General features: G+C 41.7%; 3 protein-coding genes and 1 long non-coding RNA gene across 7 annotated transcripts in view; 2 read left to right on the top strand and 2 right to left on the bottom strand.

Moving 5' to 3' along the window:
- The window catches only part of LOC143896852 (uncharacterized), a 28,448-nt gene extending 20,852 nt beyond the window's left edge, over window positions 1-7,596 (top strand). The window contains exons 8-11 of the mRNA XM_077404956.1: window positions 61-363; window positions 6,147-6,303; window positions 6,388-6,548; window positions 6,699-7,596. Of these exons, the coding sequence (XP_077261082.1) occupies window positions 61-363; window positions 6,147-6,303; window positions 6,388-6,548; window positions 6,699-7,024 (947 nt within the window). The 3' untranslated portion in view covers window positions 7,025-7,596. The remainder of the gene's footprint in view (window positions 1-60; window positions 364-6,146; window positions 6,304-6,387; window positions 6,549-6,698) is intronic.
- Window positions 6,320-11,064, bottom strand: Vlet (COMM domain containing 10 protein valette). 2 transcript variants are annotated; one of them, XM_077404962.1, is made up of 4 exons: window positions 10,559-11,064; window positions 9,928-10,291; window positions 9,225-9,428; window positions 6,320-6,995 (listed from the first exon to the last, which is right to left on the bottom strand). In XM_077404962.1, the coding sequence occupies exons 1-3, from the start codon at window positions 10,585-10,587 to the stop codon at window positions 9,228-9,230; spliced, it is 594 nt and encodes a 197-aa protein (XP_077261088.1). In that variant the 5' UTR covers window positions 10,588-11,064; the 3' UTR covers window positions 6,320-6,995; window positions 9,225-9,227. The 2 variants fall into 2 exon arrangements, with proteins under 2 accessions (XP_077261088.1, XP_077261087.1); XM_077404961.1 differs by lacking the exon at window positions 6,320-6,995 and having other exon boundaries at window positions 9,141-9,428; window positions 10,559-11,063.
- A 1,056-nt stretch (window positions 11,065-12,120) lies between these two features.
- Window positions 12,121-16,535, bottom strand: LOC143896856 (uncharacterized). Of its 2 annotated transcripts, none has more exons than XM_077404963.1 (3): window positions 16,305-16,535; window positions 13,884-14,083; window positions 12,121-13,775 (listed from the first exon to the last, which is right to left on the bottom strand). In XM_077404963.1, the coding sequence occupies exons 1-3, from the start codon at window positions 16,322-16,324 to the stop codon at window positions 13,615-13,617; spliced, it is 381 nt and encodes a 126-aa protein (XP_077261089.1). In that variant the 5' UTR covers window positions 16,325-16,535; the 3' UTR covers window positions 12,121-13,614. The 2 variants fall into 2 exon arrangements, with proteins under 2 accessions (XP_077261089.1, XP_077261090.1); XM_077404964.1 differs by lacking the exon at window positions 16,305-16,535 and adding an exon at window positions 14,536-14,554.
- Window positions 16,536-21,640: 5,105 nt separating this feature from the next.
- The window catches only part of LOC143896857 (uncharacterized), a 59,766-nt gene continuing 57,922 nt past the window's right edge, over window positions 21,641-23,484 (top strand). For both annotated transcript variants that reach the window (XR_013256779.1, XR_013256780.1), the window contains exon 1: window positions 21,641-23,317. This is a non-coding gene — a long non-coding RNA (uncharacterized LOC143896857). The remainder of the gene's footprint in view (window positions 23,318-23,484) is intronic.

The raw sequence follows: 23,484 nt of genomic DNA, 5'->3' as shown, positions 1-23,484 counted from the left end.
ACATTTTTATAGTCTTCTCTTTTCTCGTGACTTTTTGACATTGCTAATATCTCCTTCCAGAGGAGGTAAAGTTCTCGGAGCTGTCGCAGGATATCCAGATCTCCTCCGGCGGCAGCATTCTGCTGCGCTGCGTGACGTCCTCGGCGGTGGAGCAGTGCCGGTGGTCGCTCACCCCGGTCAATTCCAACACCACCGTGGTGGTGAAGCAGTTCCCGGCGGCGGGAAACGAGGCCCGCGACTGCAGCGTCCGCCTGAGCCACGCTCTCGCCGAGCAGGAGGGCCTCTGGACCTGCGGCGCTAGGGTACACGGCCAGCAGAACTACACGGACGCGCCGCCCGCGAAGCTGACCCTCCTCGAGCCAGGTATCATCGAGACCTAAGACGGTCGGTTTTAGTGCCGCTTCTCCACCGCGCTACGGTGAAGGGTGGAAGCACCATTAATCGATCGTCGCGCGCGATTCCGGCGCGCTCGGCCTGGGCTAAATCATGCGTCGTAAATCGCTATTGAATATCGTAAATTTGCAAGCGATCTAAATGTCCAGAGGGTACAGAGGACCTGAGAATACTGTGTTATTATAATCAGCGGTTGCCTATACTTCCTTCTCAGACTGTGGACTTTTTTAGCTGAGTCTTTGAAGCGTACTGATGAGCTGGTCTCTTTGTTCCTTCTAGCACTTTTAGATCCTTCTTTTTAATTTACAGTATTCGATTCTTGTAATAAATGTTCACGCATTCCACGCATCTTTAGTATTTAAATTCTCTTTTTTTTTTTTTAATTTACAGTATCCGATAATTGTAATACACGCAATCAAATTTCACAACTCAGAACACGAGGACTTTGACCCATCATCATGCAATCAAAATGAGATTTTAATTCTTACGACTTCATTTTGATCGTGAATTTTTAATCAATGACAGAAACGGACTGAATCGATGACACATTATACGCAACAAGTTTCAATTTATTGGAAACAGCTTTATCATGGAATGTACATACATATTCTACCTACAAGGCGTCGGATTAGACTACAATAAATTTTGTCGAAGTGCCTCGCGTGAGAAGAATCTCGCGTGCAAGAAGCGCATACAAGGACCATGCATACGCGAGCTGTCAGGCGTAAAAGGACCTCTCGCGTGTGGAAGAACTTCGTTTCTTCGGTTGCACCGATCAGACGTCTGTTTCATGAAACTCGCACAAATTGACAGGCAACGTAACGAGACCTGGTGATCACGATAACATAATGATTTAACAGATGTTGCTGAGATTAAAACGACGCAAAAATTTCTTCATCTTTCATCCTTAACTTTCAAGTTATCACCTTTACCATATTTTTCATGTTTTTAATCGTCACGTTCAGTTGAGTTTCACGAAATGCGCTCAAGACTTTCGTCCCAAAGCCCCGGCTAGAGTCGCGTCTTTGCGTTCGATCGATTAAAACAAAATCGTAGGAGACATGTATTATATACGTGATATTTCAGGATCCGTGGCCTTGTCGCGACGACTGTCGCAACCAACCGCGATCGCGAGTGCATCGAGGAGAGCTGCGTCGTGAATTTTGCACGCGTCGCGGCGTATGCGTGTACATAAGTGTGTAGGCCATGGATCCTGACGCATGTCTTTGCAATCCGCAAGGTAGACGAAGCTTCTTCGGCACAAGCATCATTTGGACGGCCTCGTGTCGTAGCGAGCTAACAGTCGGAAAACGTTACTAGACGAAATTAGTAAGTTGCCATGGAATTGGCGCATATCTCCTCTGGCTTCAAAAAATCGATTTTCCTACCAGAATTATTATAATTTTTATATTTAACATTGATAACAGATTATATATGTAAAATTTTGCAAGGGATTTAATTTTGCTGAACAAGCTGCTCTTGGTTCGTTTGCTTTTCAAGCAATTCGATATCTCTCGTCGGAGTGACGAAGGTCAGTCTCAATATTTGCGAAGTTGATTCGCGGCGATAACTCAGTCCTCGTTACGCCCACCCGGGGTCGTTCAATTGAAAGATAAACTGTGCATAAACTCATCGTCCCACATTTGTGTGTGTCCTCCAAGTGGCGAGGATCCACGCTCGATAAACGTTGCGAGAGAGCAATCGACCGGGGGATTTGCGGCGATAGCGGAAGTGCCCACGATCGATCGTGGATCCTCGAATGTCCTCTGAGAACTGTTGTGGGTGAAAGGTGACGGATCTGCATGTCGATGGAGCATCATTTCATTAGATTAGATGTGGAAGCGCGAGTGTCTGCGAGGTGTAGCCGGGCCGTTCGCTGCCCGTCGGCGACCGCCCACGTGTGTGCTAAAGAAATAATCGGCGACCGATTTTATTGTATCCGTAAGAGATGCCGTATACGAGAACGATCCTACGGCCGTTCCGTCGCGTCGATTAAGTTCTGTCACCTGTTTCGGCGTGCGGTGATCGCTGAAAGGATAGCCAAATCCTTTAGGACGTCTAAGGCTGGTATTCATATTATAGTCTTCAAGATCGTCTTAAGTACGGTCTTAAGACGCTAATACGGCTCTGTGATTGGTTCATGACATCTTAAGATTGAACTTAAGATGGTCTTAAATAACTATGAATACCGGCCTAAGATAGCAATTTTCGTGTTCTGTCTCGGGCAGTATTATATCTCATTAAGTGGAACGTAACAGCGTGATAAAGTTTAAAACCGCTAGTTTCGACGTGTATAATAAATTATTAATTAGCAAGTATTTTATATTTAAGAAAATAATTCGATTTGTTTGATTGTGCGTATTTCTTGACCCTATAAGGATTACACACATAAATCTGTAAAACTCTACAAAAAGTCTTTAGCATTCTCGGGAATTTTTCTTGAGAGTCCTTGCAAGTTTATCCTTTGCAATTCGATGAGAAAAGTTGCATTTTGATTTTATGAGATTTCGAATAGAAAGTAAACAAAAAAATATATATATATATATAGCCAGTAACTGGACCTATAAGCAATCCAGTTATTGGCTTTCTGATTTTCTGCTCGGGATCTGTCTCGGGATTCTTCTGGAGAAAGGAGTTCGTTGAAAAACATGCATTTTTATTGAAGTTATGTACAAAAATAGTTAGATGTACAAAAAATATGTGCGTAGTCCTAAAATAGGATTAAATCGCGCTAAATCTTGTTGAACAGAACGTGAAAAGTAAACGCATTTTTCTAGTATGTTTATAGAGACAATCCAAGTAGATATTTTTTTTTTATTATGCGTATAAAAATCGCGAAATTATTCTTCGATTACGTCAGAATCATAATTCTTTGCTTTACCGCGAAACGCAGTATCTATTTTTAATTTAATTACGTTGTCGTGCGTTTGCATTTACTAGTGTTAGATCATTTTGCATTATCAAAAACGGTAGCGCCCATTACCGTTCATCACTCGCGATTTTCCGATAGACCGTGAGATTTATCGGCTCGTTGTGCGCCGTCTGGTAAACCACAAATTAACAATCCTGTCGGCTTTTCTTGTTATCCCCGGTGATTAAGGAGGCTACACACACGAGTCGTAATTAATTGCGATTTTTTTCACGGCAATTCATCCACGTCATTATTACGCAGTGCATATCTTCAAATTAGTCTTTCTCATGCCTAATATTACATGGCTGTATGTTAAAAACATTTTAAAAACATTTTTAAAAATTGAGCATATACAGATTTACTTTCGAATAAAATTGTAATTTTCTTTTATATTGCAATGCAATTTTTTCGATTTGTGATAAAAAAATAACATATAATAAAAGAAGAAATTTTAGAACGAGAATAAAAAAGTTACATTACTGCAGTATTTAATGTAATCTAATAAAATAAATGTTGAAATAGCCATCTTATAATAGCAAATTTAAACTAGCCATTAAAAAATAAGTTAAAGATGAAAAGCTGATTAAATTTCCTATTTTTCACATTTGTTCTCGATCGATACGTTCGACGTACTCATTAATAATACTCATTATCAGCAATGCTATTCGCATATTTTCTTATTCATATTCTCAATGTCGAGACTGCGCTCAAATGAGATTTTGCATTTAATTAAAGTGCGAGATTTTTTTTGCATTTAGTTAGCTAGAATAAACATTCTAGCTAAATAAACCACGGAATCGAACGTCTTAATAATCGTTTACATGAGAAAACAATTCAAACAAAAATTTCACACATAATACTTTACTTAACATGTTACATGTAAATTTACATAATGATTAAAAAATCGAGCAACTAATATTTACTAAAACATAATTTTTTTCTGATTTCAACGCTGTTGTAATAATTGTAATAGAATAATGATTATGCTTACGTTATTTTCTCATTTTACTTTCCAAGACATGATTTAGAACAACGTGCTCTTTTTAAAATGCATTATATAAAAAATACTTGTACATATATAAAAATAGTAGCATCAATAAATAGGTTACAAACTAATCATGCAAATGAGTATTAAACGACAGATAAGTCTACACGAGCATCTTTAATGTCACCGGATGCGTCCCACATTTCACATTATTTATTATAGAAAGTCATCATCCTTAAGTTAACATCGCGCTTCTATCTTTCGTCGTGGTTACTGCTTTATTCGTTGTCGACAATTTTGATATACGTCCGTTATACGATTCATAATTATTACATATGACTAGCCGTTAGTGCATTTAATACTAAGTAGGCAATTTTTAGTGTTAAGGTTTTTAGCGTTCAGAAAATTCATGTTTGCGACGTTCGCTCGACTTGTCGGTCGACGATGCAAAAATGTCATCGTGTTATCAGAATGCGTGTTTTAAGTTTCTAGTGTCTTAGCTAATTAAATTTCTTCTTGAACTGTAAATTTTAAACTTTACTTCGCGGAGTTTCAAGCAAATTCAGTTTGAAGCCCGAAAAACTGGCGTAATTAGATAAAGGCAGTTTAATTATCGGTTCAGTAGCGAATGCATATATTATATTTTACGTGTTAGCGTGGTTACGCCTTGTAAATAATTGCGATGACGAAATATGCACGCGATCAGAGCGGAGCGATTCACTCGCAGAGCGTATGAATCTTCATGTGCCATTATAAGTATATCGTTAAGCACGACGAGGTATTCGTGCATCCTCGAGCGCGCTTTGAAGTCTCTGAGTTGCTGTAAACTGGTTTTTTTTCTTTCTCGTCTAAATAAACAGTAATGCGAAAACGTCACAGCGACCTTCTCATTTCCACATCATCCCGGTCACTAACTACTTTACAGCGAGCTGAACCCGGAGGAGCTCTCCCCGAGTTTGCGGCGGGCTGACACAATTTCAAGCTGACGCACAATGCAAATAGCGATAATTAATCGAAAATATCCGCGAGAAAATATTGCAGGCGCTAATTATTGAGAGAACTACGAAGAAATTACATAACCGCTATGTTTAATAAAATGGCTATAGCGATTTCAAGCAACGTGAGTTGCAATTATAAACAATATTTTATAACGTAAAAATCAATACTTTTTAAGTATTATCTAATTTTTATTTTACAGTTTATTTGCGGTATTACATGTTTACATCTAACGTTAAAATAGCTGAGGATATGTTTGACATGGCGCCTGAAATATTTCTTTCGGGTTCCTTTAATTTCATTTACGCACGCGAGATCAGCGCTGCACAATCTAACGATCCAAACATTTATCAAGCCACAAAAGCCATCGATGCACAAACGAATGGTGGTTGGGTGAGCAAGATGATTCGCTCGTTGGATAGTCTGCACCCGGAGATTTAGCGGCTTTTGGTGAGTGGGACAAAAAATTAAAAAAAAAAAACTTTCCTAATGAGTTAATGACCTCAAGAAGAATCCACGTTGAAAGAGAATTTGCACTTTTAACAAGAGCAAAGTTAATAATGCAATTATACGAGAAATCAATGTTTTAAAAAATTTGGAAATCTTGGAAGAGAAAATAGCAAAAATAAATTAATAATAATTTTATACTTACTTAGCAAAAAAGTGCAATTACAAATATCTTATGATACTTTCAGCATTTAAATATATTTCAGAGCTTACAAGACAAGCAAGATTATTCGATTTTAAATTTACTGATATATACAATATAGTTTTGATAAATAACCGTGGATTTCGGTAGATCCTTGAGGCTGTAAGGATTAAAGGGAAATCCAATTTCAGGAGGTATCGATTGTTTTTTAGAGCCCGTCACTATCGCGGTTTGGGCCGCGCCTCACAAAATGGTCACTCTTGCATGCAGAGTCGGGTCTGTGTCGTCGAAGGCCAGATGCCACTGGATCCACGCCCCAAAAGTTCACGTATATCAAAATTCCAGCAGGCAGCTTGCAAAAAAAACGAGGTAACACACCTTCCGCTATATGTATATTATCCTTTTTATTATACGTATCCGCGCGTAATACACTTCTTTTATGCCGTAATGCAGGCACAGCGTGCAAATGGATTACACCACGGGTATATGCAAGCTGCTCTTCAAACCGGATCATTCCGATTTAGGACAATGGACCTGCAGATTTACCGTCAACGATGACGACGCCGACGTCGAAATAGGAAGCGCGACGCTCGTTTTGCTGAACACTTTAGCAGGTCTCTGCCAGCATTTTATTGAAATATTTCAGAAATCTATTCATTCCTCATATTCATATTTCTTCTTAATTAAATTACACAATTGTAATTTTTTATATTTGTCGCCAACACGAGAGATAATTTTCCGCACGTCTTGTATTGCGCGCGCAGATGAGAAACTAGGATGGATCGTGGGGACCCTGACGGCCGTGATCCTGTTCCTGATGATAATAGTCGTGGTACTGGTGGTGTGCAAGGCGCGAATATTTATCCGTAAAACGCCCGAAATCTTGGAAACCTTACCTCCCGGCGAGAGGAAGCGGAACGCGAGATCAGGCAGCGAGAAATACACCGTGAATCAAGGGAAGATCAATTTTCAATTCGTCGAAGACAACGGTCACACCGCGAGCCTCGAAAATGTCTTGCCCAACAGAAGCCCGCGTGTGGAGAAGATTCATGGAGTACCGTCTAAAACATACGAGAACGTTGGATTATAATAATATACCTGTGTAGTTATCAACATTTAGATGATTTAAAGAAAAGGACTATATTCTATAAAAGTTACGAACGTATGAAAATTATAAACAAATGTCGATATTTTATACATGTATATATATAATCTCTTTAGCAACCTTTTTTAATAAATTTTCATAAATATAATTTTTAAATATATATGATTAGTACAGAGATTATGTATTCCTACAGGTTTTACTATATATTTATTAGTCCAAAAGCGTTTAATTAGTAAAAAGTGAATAATTATAAAAACACACACACACACACACACACACACACACATATCCCTTCTTTAAAAAGGTTGTAATAAATATAATGTATAAAATCAATATTCGCATCTCTAATTGTTGCCTCTTTTTTGTGATAAAGAAACACGACAGTGTCTCGCGCCAAGTGTAAACACCCGCGACACATGTAAAAATAAAAGAGATTTCAAAAATAAATAATTATATTAAGTGTAAAAGATTATTGTATTTTTAGTGGCAACTCACAAGTAAAGTCTTCGACATTAGAATTCTGTATTGGCGCAGAAATAAATAATATTAAATAATTATTTAAATTAGACTTGAATTTATTATTCATTGTAAAGAGGTTTTGACATGTATCCTAAGTATTGTATTATAATTTAAAAAAAAGATATTTTTCTATAAATTTGATTGTTGAATAAAATCATTTTTTTTTTTTAATCTGACGGTCGAATTATAGTCCATCCATATTTGAAATAAGAAATATTTCTTATACATATTATTGTATGTTACTTCGTATTGTGAGTGACTGTCAGTTCATGTATTAAATTTGTTAATAGCGCGTAAGTTTATTAATTACTATTCATTAATTATACATATTAATTATTTTCATAAAATTTTTCTTCAAAAAGTGGAGGAAAATTTTAATATTATCCCTTTTAAATGTTTAATTCAATACACCTCTGTTGTAAAAAGTATCGTGAACCGTTATAATAGTATGTTTTTACAATTCGTATGTTGAAAGGATTAATATTATGCAAATCTATTAATAATGCAAATGTTGACAGACAAAAGAATAATGGTTTTATCAATTTTTCGTAATCATAGTAGCATTGCCGACCTCTCCCTGTAGAAGAAAATGATGCCAGCAAATGGTAAGATTGCGACAGAACACGAACTGCACGGACATATTCTCTTTGTTTCGTCACACATGTGTTTGTTTGCCGGCAAAACAGGGCAGGTTGTGATCATTATGAGCAATAGTATTGATAGCAATAAAAAATGCCACGAAATTGTGCAATGTGTGATCGTGTGCTGATCGCGCGGTGATGATATATATTTTATAAGTATTTTTTACTATTAAATTAATTTACATATAATGATGTAATAATTGTATTCAGAAAACAAACTTTGTTGAAATTATCAAATATAACTTGTGTCCCCCACACACACACACACACACACACACACACACACACACACACACACACACACACACACACACACACACACACACACACACACACACACACACACACACACACACACACACACACACACACACACACACACACACACACACACACACACACACACAATTTTAAAAACTATTAAATAAATAATTTCACGTTTTATTAAAAATTTATAATTAAATTTGAAATTGTTGTCAATTAATATAAACGTATTAAAAATCTTTACATTTGCAAACCTTAAAATTTGAATTTTTTAAATAAACAGGTGAATAAAGTTTTTGTAATAATAAAAAGAGCAACTAAAATGTTTATAGAATATTAAAGTAAAATAAAACATTATTAAATCAAAACTTCATTGAAATATGAAAAAAAAAATAATTTTAAACTCGTTTCATTAAATCGTGATCATCTTTATAAGCATTTAGCGATAATATAAAAAGACATATTTAGTTAGAAGCTGCTTTGATGCTTCATCATATAAAATTTATCAAATTTTTATAGTATGATAAACAAATATCGATGTAGGAAAAAAAAGAACAAAACAGACGCGTATATGTATGCTACAAATAAATAAATATAAATTTTTTGACTAATTTCTTTAAAAAATATATAATATTAGAAAATAACGCGCGCTTATAATGTTCAAGTAAATACGTAGAAAAGTATCGAAGAATATATTTTTACATGATAAATTATATTTGTCAGTTATTTATAGTATAGCGATATATGTATAAATATTAAACCTATTATTGAAGAGTATCTAGCTGACTTTGAATTTTCTCTAAATTGTAATACAGCTCTGTCAATTGCTTCTTGTCAAACTCCGTTGTTAACGTAGATGTTTTGTCACCAGTAAGACCTAGTTGGAGCAACGCTACAGGTTGTGCATCTTTGGAAATTGCAGAAGACGATGATTGCACATTTAGGCACCAGTTAATATATTTCACCTTAAAAGAAAATAAAAAAGAAATATAGTTTATATATATATAAATAGTGTGTGTGTGTGTGTGATTTATATATAATATAGAATAAAAAAAGACATTGACATTTTTAGTCATTGAGCGTTATTTTATGCCTAATATTAATTTTTTTTATGAATTTCATACATTTTGCCTTTAAATATGCTTTTGGATTTGCCGATTACTATTTGGTCTTCAAATACAGTTTTATACCAAAGATAAAAATAATTCATATTAAATAGATATATGCAATTTTTAATATTACTGATATTAAATGAACTTTTTTAACGAACATCTTGTCGATTCGAATACTAAGGTTTGTAATGATATTTATCTCATGACAAACAATAAATGCTAAGAAAAGTATTATTTTTCAATTGATGTAGAAATATAGTTCATTCATTTCTCAACCACCATAATCATCAATGGATCATCATTAGATTTATAATTTATCAAACATTGTTCTTTCAACTGTATGTTAAAATACCTGAGTAGGAAAAATAGACTGTTGCCTAAGATTCTCCACAATGCCTTTTCCATAAGTCATCCAGGCATTTGTAAAGATTGATATTTTCTCTTCATCTAATTTGAAATTGTCTTTCATGACTGTTTCCATGACAGATGGTTTGACAACGTTACATGCAGCCTGCGTATAGATAGACGTAATAGTATCCAGCAGGACAGCCAATTCATCTTTCGTCAAATCTAACGAAACTAGCAGCTTTTCTTCTTCCTCTTCACTGAACACCTTTGTGTCAATGCCGGTCTGTAGAGTCTGGCATATGCGGTTGACGAGAAGCCGGAATTTGCTGTTATCCACTCGAGCCACTATCTTCAAACCTTGCTCCAGTCTGTTAAAACAAAAGTACAGATAAAAATTTCATGTTGCTGACAATGATAATTTATGATTAATCAGGAACGTTAAGTTATCACACATCGGAGAAAGTAGTACAGCATAAAACATGAGAAAAATAATTTTCGGAGCTTGTAAGTTTGTTTTACTGGCATTATTTTTCACCTTGTAATTAACTAAAAAGTCCGTACGCTAATAATGTTTATAAATAATGTTTAATTTTAATGTAATTAATGTTTACAAATTACAATAATAACATATATACTTTGTAGTTATGTTGATCCAAGCAGCCATCTTATAGGCATAGGCGAGACAAATTCTTATGTATCACTTTTCTCATAATATTTCTATTGTGTGGTGTGTCATTCTCGTTTCTCTCCAAAAAAAGGCCTTGAAAAATGGATGAACTTGAGGCACGTGACGTTATGAATTCTTGATATTCCCAAAGTAAACACTAAACACGCTCGTGTCGCTCATTGATCATGCTTTAACCATAGATCACGTAAGATTTAGATGCTTTTATCTCAACTTGGAAAGATACCACACAGGTTCTGCACGATTTGCACTCGATCGTGATAGTGCAGGTGCAGACTTACCTCCTTGGTGGCCTCGGTTTTCCTGGGTTTTTCGTTTCGGAGAAATATTTCGAAAATTTTTTGCTTATCCCTTGTATAAGAGATAAGCTACTCGAACGTTCATGTAGGACCGGATTGTATATTTTGACCCTTTTTGTAACAGATGAAAATATAAACCTTTAAGCTACAATATAATGCAGATTTAGCACATTTTTATTTAAAATTTTTTCAATAAAAAGTTACTTTATTATACGATACCGAAAACAAATGATAATTCTAATGATTACAAATAATATGTAATTAAATTTTTTGCCATGATAAAAAAATGCAATTTGTAATTTACAGTTATTTCGAGATGCGTAGTCTCTTAATGCTAAAAAAAAGTACAATTATCACATATGTTTATTTCTATCAACGTAGATTAAATTTAATCTCGGTTTAACATACATTTTATCTTTTTCTAATTCTAAGAAAAAAAAACATAAAAAGTACGTTAAACCGAGATTAAAGGTAATCTCCCAGGTAGCAAGATGACGTCTAAAGACGTCTTAATGACGTTAAAGGACGTTATTAAGAGGGAATTAATACGTCATTTTTGACGTCACTCCGCTACCTGGGCTGCATTGATAGAAATGGACATAAATCTGTCAAAAACAAATTTTACAAAGTGTTTCCTACAAATTTTGTCAACAGAGAAACAACAGGATCTGTTAACAGAAATATGATAATAAATTACTCAAACCGAGAAGAATTTATTTCACAATTGTTAACGTCCATTTTTATTCATGTTTAGTTTTAATCTCGGCTCAACTTATTTTTCATCTTTTGTTTCTCTTTCTTAGAACTGTCTCTCGATCTCTTTAATTCTTAGAACTAGAGAGAGACAGTTCTAAGAATTAGAAAAAGATAAAAAGTAAGTCAAACCGAAATTAAAGCTAATCTACACATTGATAGAAATAGATATTATATTTTACTTAAGAATTCCATTTTAAAATTTTTTAATAGACAAATATTTCTGTGACAGAAACAAAATTTTCAAAACAAATTTAAATTCTAATGTAATTAGGGATAAACAGATCGCAATATTATATTCCTTAGAGAGCAGAAATAAAAACAAGCTTCAAGTTCCAATCTTTCAGTGGAGATTTTACAATGACTTAAAAAAATCTCTTCCTATTAAAAAGATAATTATAATGAAACCAAGAGGAAACTATGGCTCTCCCAGAGGGTCAAGAATCAACTTAAGCCATAATTCATTGAAGAATTATAGAGAACCATCTTTATTAGTATTAGCTGTTGAACACATTTTACCATTTTAGATCTTAAACATACATATGTTATTACCCTCACTGATCGACAGTTATGTTTATTACATACGAAGCAAAATAATGACATTGAAAATTATATCAACTATCGTCACATTGTCACCGAAATATAATAAGGTAATTAGCGCTTTTTGAAGCTAACTCGTTACAAACTAAGAGAAACGATGACTTACATCTGACAATTACTTAATAGTTTTGAATAACATGCAAATTAGTAGTCAATTCGAGTTAATTACATCAAACGAAATTTCGAGATTTGTTAACTTTTGGCTTTTGTGTCAACTGCAGTGCTTTTATCGAATGACATACATTTTTACACATTAGCAAAATTCAAAACAAATTCTTTTCCGCTCAACGTTTCTATACATACATAGGTACAACATGTGAAAACCGAGGTAAGATAAATTATATGTATACTGTGCCTTCGTTGTAATTAAAATAAAAAGAATTTCATATTTCAATTTTAAAAAAATCACGACCAATTTGACGAAATTGTATAATGGATTTATTCAGTGCTAAACATTGCTTTTTTTCGAGTGTTCTCGTTTAAAAAAAAATAAATAAAAAAATATTTGCTCGTAAACACATACTACGTGTTGGTAGAGCTTAACGCGTTACAATTTATCTAAAGTCGAGATAAACGATTCCAATTTCCTCGCTTTCTGCAAAAGTTACCGTTTACATAAATAAAATATTGCGAAACACACGCAATGTTAGCTATATAAATGGCGCTCTTTTAAGGTTTTCCGTCGGCGAACAGTCATAGCGTTACAAGTCAATCTATTTTTCGGGAATGTATTTTGATTCGCAGAAAAATATCCGTATTCTATCTCCAATGTATAGTCCAAGGTGTGTATGTGTCTATAGGTATAAGATACAACGTGTGTCCGTGCGTCGGAAACAATGAGGACTAGCAAGTAGGTGGAAATATTATGTTGCACAAATGTACCCATTTTCCAAACACCGCACCGTCATTTTTTTTGTTTTTTAATTAATTAGAAATATATTATTTCTAAACATTATCGGTATATTTCCTTACCTTAGGATTCTAACGCTAAGTGAATATATAATATGTATGCACGTGGATGCCAGTACAGAGAACACGTTTTGTTTATGTTTTACATTACATTAAATGTAATAATCGCGATATTTTCTCGAAAAATATCGGCCTCGTGTTGCTATTGCCAATTAACAATTGCAAGAAATACTATGGGAGACACACACAATCATCCTGAACACAGAAAGTTCTTAAAGCAATAAACGTCAAAATGTTCTTTTTGGTTTTTTTTTCTTCTTTTTTTTCTTTTTATGCTCGCCATCTTCTCTCTGAAAATGCACAGATCTGCCCTGGCTTCACACTCGGTAGTTAAAATTGCATCTATAGATTAGGTCTGTCTGTCAATAATAAACATGAGAGAATATTAGGCCGTGGCCTCCTCCGCGTCGCCGTTATTCTCGGCCTCGGCGCACTTCTCCTCGAGTCTCGACTTCTTCTCGGGACTCGCGCCGTCCGCTGCATCCTCCACTGCATCGGCTGCGGCCGTCGATTTCCTCTTTACGCAGCAACTGTCGGCTGGAGCATCTGAAGTCGCAATCAGAAAGATAGATACATTACTACACCGTGGAGCTCTCTCTTTTTTTTTTTTTTTTTTTTAAATGCAGGTATGACAAAAATGTCCTTCAATAATACCTGTCGAGTCTCCATTTTCCGTAGATTCTGCTTCTTTCTCATCGGACTCCTTCTCCTCGCTCGAGCCATTCTCTTTGGTTTCCTTTGTATCCCCATTTTCAGATGCTTTCGAATCCTCGTCAATCTCCTCCTGCACCACCACCTTCTCCTCTTCCTTCTCCTGCACTACCTTCTTCTGAGGAGTAGTGACTTTTGTTTCCCTGAAAATCACAATGTAGATATAGTATTCTACTATAATATACTGAATAATGTATTAAACGCTCTATGCATAAATACAGACTATGTGCGTAACTAATCCTTTTGTTTCGTAAATTCAACATTAATTATAAAAGCATATATTCTACAATCAAAGTAGCTTCACTAATAATTAATAGGATCGTTTTTCGTTTAAATTATCATGTAACTGTAACTTATCATTAATACAATATTGATACAAGAAATAATAAATCAGAATGATAGAAGAATAAATCATGACAAATAAGTTATAATCGATCACAGACAAGCAAGATTCTCTAATAAACAAATGATTGGACTACGAAAACACGCAGCAAAATTAATTCTCATCCCAACGAAAGCGATCGTCTTATAACACTAATGCCGAGAACCGTGGCGGAACTGCGATAAAAACCGCGGGGAGATTCGCGCGATATACATTTCCCGCGTTTAAAATCCGGCGAAGCCGTCGCTGGCGCGCTCCAGCCTCGGGTATTTGCTGCCGTTTCACATTGCTTGGCTGGCATTGCTGGCAACAAGGACGGCGGCGGCGAACCGAGAGAAATAGAGATAGGACGCCGCCAACGGTGGCGGCATCTAGCGAGTTTAATATTATAGCCTCCCCCCGCGACCCGCCCGCCAGCCTGCCCGCCCGCCAACCAACCGCGGGTTCGCTCGCCCCTCGCGTCGCCGGCCACCGCGACCGCCATTACTACCACCGTCGCACCGCGCTCTCCGCGATCACCACCAAGTCCACACCGACGACGAGGGCTTCGGCGTGGCGAATCGTTGGACGCTCGCGCTCGCGGTCGTAAACGCGGCGATCCAACACGCGGCCTTTTACACGGCTCTCGACGTCGTGTACCTCGCGAAGGATGCCGTTATACTCCTAGAACGTCTTCACGGTCTCGCGACCGCGAGACGGGGGATCGGAAAACCGGTATATAATTGAAAACCGATCGAGGGATAAATATAGAGACGGACGTCTCTCTTTCGCGCGTCTCTTATCATGTCGAGAAGTCTCTTCCGGAGATTATACCGGTCTTGCCCCCGCGGAGGATTCCCCGTGGGCAAGCGATTCTATCGCGCCGATGGAATCTCCGTCGTCGTCGTCGTCGTCGTCGCCGGCTACGTCTAATCGACGCGAGCCGGCAGGATCGATAATACACGTTCGTCGACCGCTTTCGGTCCGAAGCGCGGAGACGAAGGAAGGAAGGGACGGCAACTATTTCTCTCGTCGAGTGCGAGCGAGGGAGAAAGTCACGTGAGAGAGAGAGAGAGAGAGAGAGAGAGAAAGAGAGAGAGAGAGAGAAAGAGAGAGAGAGAGAGAAAGGAGCTGAGACGAAGGGATCGTCCTCGCACGTACTCGCTCGTCTTCCTCGAGAGGGTGGTTGCCGGGAAAAAAAACGACGCGTGCGTTGCGCGTACGTGCGTGTGTATACGTGTTGTGTATACACACGTACTTACGCGCGCACGCGCGCGTCATATACAAAGACGACGTAAACAAACGAGCGAAGTGGTCGAGGGACAAAAGGAACACGAGGCCGCCGCCATCGCCATCGCCGCCGATCGGCGGCGATGCGCTCGTCTTCGATCGTGCGCGGGCGGACGGCGGACGGTCGCGGGGAGGGTACGGGGAGCAGAGAGAGACAGAGAAAGAGATCCGGCGCGGGACGAAACGAAGCCGCCATAAAACCGCCGCAAGTGGAGCACGCGTCGGATCGGGTCGGGTCGCGTCGTCGTCGTCGTCGCGCGCGCGGCGGCAAGGGCAGGCAGGTAATTTCCAGCGATCGTTAGGCGTACCGCGAATCGGCCCGAGAGTATTGTCGCGCGACGCGGCGAGAGATAGAGAGAGAAGGAGAGACGGAGAGGGGCATCGCTCGCTTATTCGTTCTCCCCCCCCTGCGCGCCGACCGCACGCCACCCCTTCCTCTCTCCTCGTGGCTCGGCAACCTTTCTCGTCGTCGTCGTCTCCGCGATAATTCGAAAGCGATCGACCAAGGGCGACGAGAACGACGACGACGTCGTCGTCGGCGACGGAGAACGCGGAAGATCGCGGCGATCAGCGAGAAACAGGCTCGGCGCGCGGGCGAACGAACGCGAGGGGGAAACCGACGCCGTATATGCGCGCGATTTTTCCGCCGTCGAATCGATAGCCGCCGTTCACCCCGCGTACTCTCACGCAAGACCGGCATGTATATTACTTACTTGACCTCCGTGTCCGCCATACCGATCGATTCTTGATCGTGAGAAATCCACGCACGTTACCGCACACGAACCCGTGTAGAGCACACCTCAACCGACACGGCGGTTACGCGTCTTCTACGCACCGGTAAGCACACGTCGAGAGATTCCGGTAACACCGCTGCCGCGTACCGACGCGCAAATGGCAGAGGGAAACGCGCACTGATTCGCCCGAGACCCGAGCGACTCTCCGGCCCGGCCGGCGGGCCGGCGGCCTTCGAAACGCTTTTCTTTCCCGCTCGTTTACAGATGGCGCGCCGCGCGCCGTCGCCGCGGTCACACACGCGCGCGCGCCGCGCTAGAGTCTACAAGGGAAAACCGGGCCACAGAGCTCCGTTGGAAACGCAATAACGCAAAAGAGAAATATTAAGAGACATCTGGCAAAATAATATCCAACATTCGCGTGACGCGTAATGTCGTCGCATCAGCATATTTTTTTTATTAAATGTTCAATACACAGCGGGTATTATTTAATAATAATCGAAAATAAATAACGTAACGTCCATTCGCTCCGCGATTCACCAAGTACAATTTTAAATTAATTTTTTATGGGCAGAAAGGCGATTTTTTTTTGTTTATAAAGATAATACTATGCGGCCGTGACACGATACATTATTAATTCCGTATCCATAATGTGGCAAATTGAATCAACTCGAAGGTTGCATCCGTTGTATCAATCCCATTCCTCATTCCTATACATCGAAATACGTTTATTGCGGATGAACCGTTATATTTATTCCTTTGTTCCTCATGTCTTATTCAGTGTGTCTCGATCTTTGCCACCGTTGTATACGTACGTACGATTGTCGCGCGCGGTATCATCTATTCATCTACGAAGCTGTCGTTCGCATATTAAGCATGCCGACCCTGTCAAACCGTGCGCGCATTTTCGTGAATCCATCGGGAAGAATTATCCCAGGGAACGTCAATATTTGGATCTCAAGCGCGAGTCGTGATCGGCAACGGTGAGTGGAATCTAGTCGTCAACGATACTTCCGACCGGGTTAGACATCGGGGAGAGATCGCGTTCGAAAGCATCGACGGAAACACGCCCGATCGCCACCCACGCCGACGAGAGCGATCGAAAGCGAGCGAGAAAATGAGGGAAATTACGACGGTCGCGAACACGGCCATTCGATTATTCGCGCGGCACGAAGCCTCTCGGCACGGCGACGGCAGCGCCATCGTCGTCATCATCTCGATGTTTCCCCCACTCCCCTCGCTCTCCTCCCCCCCCACCCCGAACGGCCTTCTCTTCCTACCTCGGCGGCTCGGCGGCTCGTCCAATTAGATCCCACCTTGCGTCGAAAAATACGCGCGGCGCGCGCTTCCGGCGTGCACGGTGCGCGTCAGCGCGTCGGCCGGCTTATTTTACGCGGACGGATCGTGTTTCGCCTCGCGCGAAAAACATCCGACTTTGCGCCGCGTGCCGCGTCGAGAGAATGACTCGCCGATATCGATTAAATAGGTCGTGACTCTCGCGCTCGCGACCGTTAGCCGTACGACACTCCGACCAACTCCGACCAACTCCGACGAGAGGGTCGCGGGTCGCGGCGTCTCCTCGGGCGAGATAGCGCGCGACGCGCTTGGGAAAGTTCTAGAAGTTTCGCGGCACGGCAGCGCTTCCGGTGTGCGGGAAAGGTGCGCGACGCGGAGCGGCTTGGCGCATCGTTGCGTTGCCCGCCCCGCGTCCATGTTACAGGTTGCCCCTCGGCCGCTCTCGATAAAACGCGAGATTTCCCTCGTAGCAACACGACGCTGCAATAACCGTCCACCGCCCACCGCCGCCGCGCTCGCCGGAGAAATCGGCTGCCCCCTCAAGCGGAGACCGTTCGATCTCTTTTTAGGAACAGGTTCCGTTTACGTTGTCCCTAGGCTTCCGCTTTCCTCGAGCATTTCGTATCACGACGAGGGAGGGAAGAGGGAGGGGGGAAGGTTCATCTCACACGAGGAAATGTATAAAACTATATCCCTACTAGAGACCGGACTGTTCGACATTCAATTCAGGACCTGGTTATATATTGTCACGATAATCGTGCTTTGTGACTCTGTGAGGCGTAGTCGCATTAGTTTCGCTGATTTCATAGCCGAATGCCTTTACGGTAAATATGAAAGCCGAGTAACACAAATCCCTCTGCAATTTCATATTTTTTTAGTTCTCGCGAAGAACGCGATGAAAATTATTAATAGGAAACGCGTATTCCGAAAATAATAAATGTATTTTTCCGAGAAACGCCCCTCGAAAGAAATCCAACGGCATACTCGAGAGATAATTTATTATTAATCGCGCGTTGTCGCGCGGAGCGCGAGCGCATGGTATTTGGCCACGCTTGCGGCAACGTGCCGCCGCCGCCACACACCGCCCGTTCCGTAAATATATTTTTTGTTCTGGCACACGTGCCGGCGGGTTCACGTAAGCACGAAGATAACCGGAGCGAGCGAGCGAGCGAGCGAGCGAGCAGCTGCCGTATGCACCGTGCGCGCAGGTGAGGCGAGACGGCCAGATGCCTCCTTCCCGAGCACCTTTTGGACGAAACCGACCCCGGTCCGCGGGTGTACATACATCTATACGCTCCAGAACTGTATACGGAGTTTTCGACGGGACTTTCACAGGGGAAAGCAACGCGCGGCATATAATACGCGTGCGCCCGCAGCGAGAGGGGAATATTCTCCTTCTCGCTCTCCCTCCCTCTCCCTTTCTCTCTCTCTCTTTCTCTTTCTGTTGCTCCCTTCTCTTCGCTCTCTCTTTCTCCGGCTGTCTCTCACGCGCTTCCGTCGAGACTGAAATTCGCGGCGGTCGCTCGCGGCTCGTCCCCCTTCTTCCTCTACGCGTCTTTACGTAACGTAAGCGCCCGTCGTAATAAATTAACGATATTTGCTTTGTCGATCGTTAATGAGGATTATCCGCCTGTAGTCCGCGATACAACCGTGTTCCAGCGGCGGATCGGCGGCGGACCACCTCGAGAACTAGGTGGCCCGATAAGGGCCGTGCCCCCCGCGTTTTCCCACGCGCCCCGCGCCCCGCGATCTATTCCGACGGCGGTAACCTATATATTCGCCGGTGGCAACACTTTTCCCACCACTGTGTCGGGGCTGCTAAAAATAGTCCGACGCGCGCATCTAAATTTTCATGTCGCTGGACTGAATTCCGCTTCGCGACCGGTGTGTCCGCTCGTCGCTCTTATTAAGGTGCACTTCACCGTGCACTTTCGGGTCTAGGTTCCCGAGTGCGCGGTAACTCGTCGCGAGAACGTATAACAAAGAGCGAGAAAGAGAGAGTGCGTGAGGGTGGGCGGGGGCGGGGGGAGAGGGGAGGAATCAGAATTAGAAGTGGAAATACACTTGGGTGGCGGTCGACATGTATTTCCAGTAGGGGCCTACATACGAATACGATTTATTAATAGCGCCCCGAATAAATACCGCCCCAAGGATACGCGCGTCGCGAGCACCTATATACATATATTGCGTTTTCGCGCGACGACGGTCGCAAAGTCCCCGCGCGTGAAAGCGCGCGCGTAGCGTAAAGAAACCTATCAAAGAAATCTGCATAACGAAGCCGGTATATACATATATTGAGATCTCGGGGGCAGATATATTCCCTCGGCTTTAGACGACGGATCCCGTCGTCGTGGATTACACGTTGATATATATATGTATGTATATCGAGATGACGAAAGGGAATGGATTATCGATTGCGTGGCTGACATTAAAATGGTGGAAAAGGCGCCACGTGATTCACATCTGTGGGATCCCGAAGTAACTTAAAATCCACGTCGGGATAGGCTTCTCGCGTGCACCTTTGGTGAATAATGTATGAGTCTCGGTCTCGGAAGATTTCGAGACCGATTTCCCAATTGTACTCGCGTATAGATTCGACGAGGATCGAGGAATGCTCGTTTTATTCGGGATCCCATATATATCTTTTTCCCAGACGAGAGACGTTTCCACGTAAGGAAAGGCGCGCTTTTTCCTTCGACAAATTGGCTCGCCGCTTCGAGTCACGGAATCAATAGAGAGCGCACCCGGACGTGCGCATCCCATAGGGTAGAATCAAAACCGAGCTTAACCCTAAACATTATGGGCGAGCTCCTATCGGCCCCTTTGTGTATGTCCGACGGTATTGGAACACGCAAACACACACACACACACACACACACACACACAAGAGTGGTATATTATACATGCAAATTGTGTGGATCATCTTCGCGATACGGGGCACGTGGCACGGAACACAAACAATGCGCACATAGGCACATATAAACCCATAATCCATAAAGAAGACTCGAAGTCGCAGTAAATGCTGCGTTGCATGTCTGCGTACTTTAATATATATTAATGAAATTGTTGTTCAATATAAAAAGTAATAAAGGAGATAAAAGGGGCTAATGAACCAAGCTGGATATGTACACCATGCTAAAAATGTATTATATTGTTATAATTTAGATAAACAGCGTAACATACGTTTCGATCTGAAATAAGGCCATCTTCAGTGCATTATAATAAAAAAACCGTATATTCTTATCTAATAATATTGTTATAGATAAATATTCTTATCTTCACGTAATATCTTTGCTTCCCGTTATTGGCGCACCATTGGCTCGATCGGTTCGTCTCGACCCGATATCTATCGTGATTTGGCGCGATTAATCAGTCGATTCGGCGGTATAAATTTCTCGGGTGCAGCCGTAAAACTTGCGCGCCTGGCTACCTCTTTTCTTCTCTTCTCTTTATCCAGGCCTTTATCGCGTGACGTTCAGAGCGCGGCGGTGCTACATACGAAAATGCCGCCGTGCGTATTCGAGCTGGCCTGACCCGGTCGCACCTTTTTGACTCGCGAGCAACCGGTTCGCGATCGCGTCCCGTCTTCCTCTCTCGCCCATCCTCGCTCCCATCCCTCAGCCTCTCTCTGTCTCTTTTTCTCTTCCTCACTTTCCCGCCTGGCCTGGCGCTTTCCCGTCGTCGGTCTCGACCGTTCTAAAACCGCGCCGCCTCTGTCTACAGTTGGGAACTAATCGGCAAAGGATTATCACAGGTCAGCGGGTGTTCAACCTTCCGTACACCTATACCTACCCACGGTTCGATACCGCGATACTCGGTATCCGATCATTATTAATAGCCCGACGCCGTGTTGCCGCGCTCTCGACGCCGCCATTACCGTCGCCGTATCATCGCCACCCACCAATCGCCACCGCCGTCGAAACTCTCGGAAACGTCGCTGCAGCGACGATCATCATCCTCGCCGCGGAGTCTATTCGAACCAACGCCGGGCCGCCTTTCCGAGCTTTCGAACCGGTTCCCCCGTTGACGTGACTGACAGCAACGAGTCACGTCTGTTATCCTCCGACCGCGGTGTACCGCGCGCGGCGCGCGATGGCGACGCGACATTTGTAGGGCCCGCACGTAAAGCCGACCGATTTATTCGGCGCGCGCTTTTTTAATATGTATTCCCACCGAAAACAATCGGACGAGGTATTTTGGACGATTGTAGCGTTCCCACGGAAGAATATATATTATATACATATATGTATATATATATATATATATATATATATATATATATATATATATATATAAAATGAAACAGAGTGTTATACGCTCTTACGTAAACACTCTCGAAGCCTACTCTCGTCTAATAATTTCGCGTGTGTATCGGATTAGAACGGTCGATTTCACTCGTACAATAGTCGGTCTGTTTTATCTTCGAGCACCGCGGCCGCGATGAAACCTCTCGCGTGCGGCGGTACGCGCGTCGTTCGCAAAATTATTGTACGCGAAGTGCTCTCTGCCTCGGTGCTCGATTCAATATTGCTCGTATTCATGGATGTGACTCGCTCGACCTCTCTCTCCCAATTCGATAATCCTGAGATAAGAAATACTATTATGATCGAGCGCGCGCGCGGACTGTTTTTCTCGATCCCCACGGAGAGCTCGGTTTCTCCAACACAAACTGTGGCTGGCTGAAGGAGATATCTCTCAAAGAAATTAAATTAAAGAGATGAGTGAAGAGGTTAGACGAGCCGTGAAATAGAATTATGGATGAACGTCGGTGTTGTCGAAAGAAAAAGGACTTGGAGCGATCGAAAGGGACTTATTGTCGACGAAATATTCAGTTTAAACTGTCGTTGCAATGTTTAACAGAATTTATAATGTTTAGATTATATCATTTAGAGATTGTCATGCATTATCCATCTTAGCAACTTTTTTGAGTATATACAATGATCTTTGGCGTTTATAGCTAGAACACTATAGAGCGTATCCAAATTCGCCTATCAGTTTTCGGATCTAGAATGCAAACACAAAGTACAGCGACACAACCGAGAAGTGAAGAAGCAAGTATATAACGCCGGAGAAAGAATTCGCTCAAACGCTCGCGATATCTCGGAAAGAAAGAGGAGAGAGAAAGGAAGAGCATTATTTTTATCGCGATACATGTCGGGCGCGGCGTTAGATTGTCGGCGATAACTCTCGCGGTTACGCGTGTGCGTCTGCGCTTTTCGAGAGTGCGTTTCCCGAGCGATAAGTCGCGCCCGGGAGTCCGACGACGTGACGTTATCCGCGAAGGAGATAAAAGCGCGGTCGCGCCGCCGAGAGTGCGTGCGTTGCGTTCGCGCGCGCGCGCGCGCGTATGGTTTTCAGCGGTTCCAAAATTTCAAAAGCAACCTTGACGGCGCCGGAGCGACATAAGTTTTTCGGTCGGCTGACTCAGAGAGCTGCCATTCTCGTTGTCGAGGAACGTGACACAATCGTCTTCTCGGAGCGCTCGTTGAGCGATCAGGGCCGGCTCGTGGCACGTCCGGGGCCCCGAACGGTCCCCGGGTTTCGGAAAGAGAGACTCCGGCGGGAATGTCGACGAAATGGGGTCATGGCTGTTTCCAAACTCGAGCGTATTTCGAAAGAGCGGTCCTCTCCAAGAAAAGTCTCCTTAGTGTGGAAATAACATTCTCCGATAACAAATTCTCCGACAAAAGCATTGTCAGGTAATATAAGTATGACTAATACTAATTTTTATGTATAACCTGCTATCTTAACAAGGATGTTGGAGTAAAATAGAAGAAACAGGAGTATTAGTGATCACATGCATCTTTCATTAATTTCTACTTAATTGAATTAGTAAAATACGATCGATATAATATAAAATCAATTA

This window comes from Temnothorax americanus, unplaced genomic scaffold (genome assembly GCF_048541705.1).
Source record: "Temnothorax americanus isolate GAGA-0224 unplaced genomic scaffold, ASM4854170v1 Scaffold2, whole genome shotgun sequence".
Taxonomy (NCBI): Eukaryota; Metazoa; Arthropoda; class Insecta; order Hymenoptera; family Formicidae; genus Temnothorax; species Temnothorax americanus.
The sequence above is the reverse complement of the archived record's forward strand: the minus strand, read 5'-3'. Positions and strand labels throughout refer to the sequence as shown.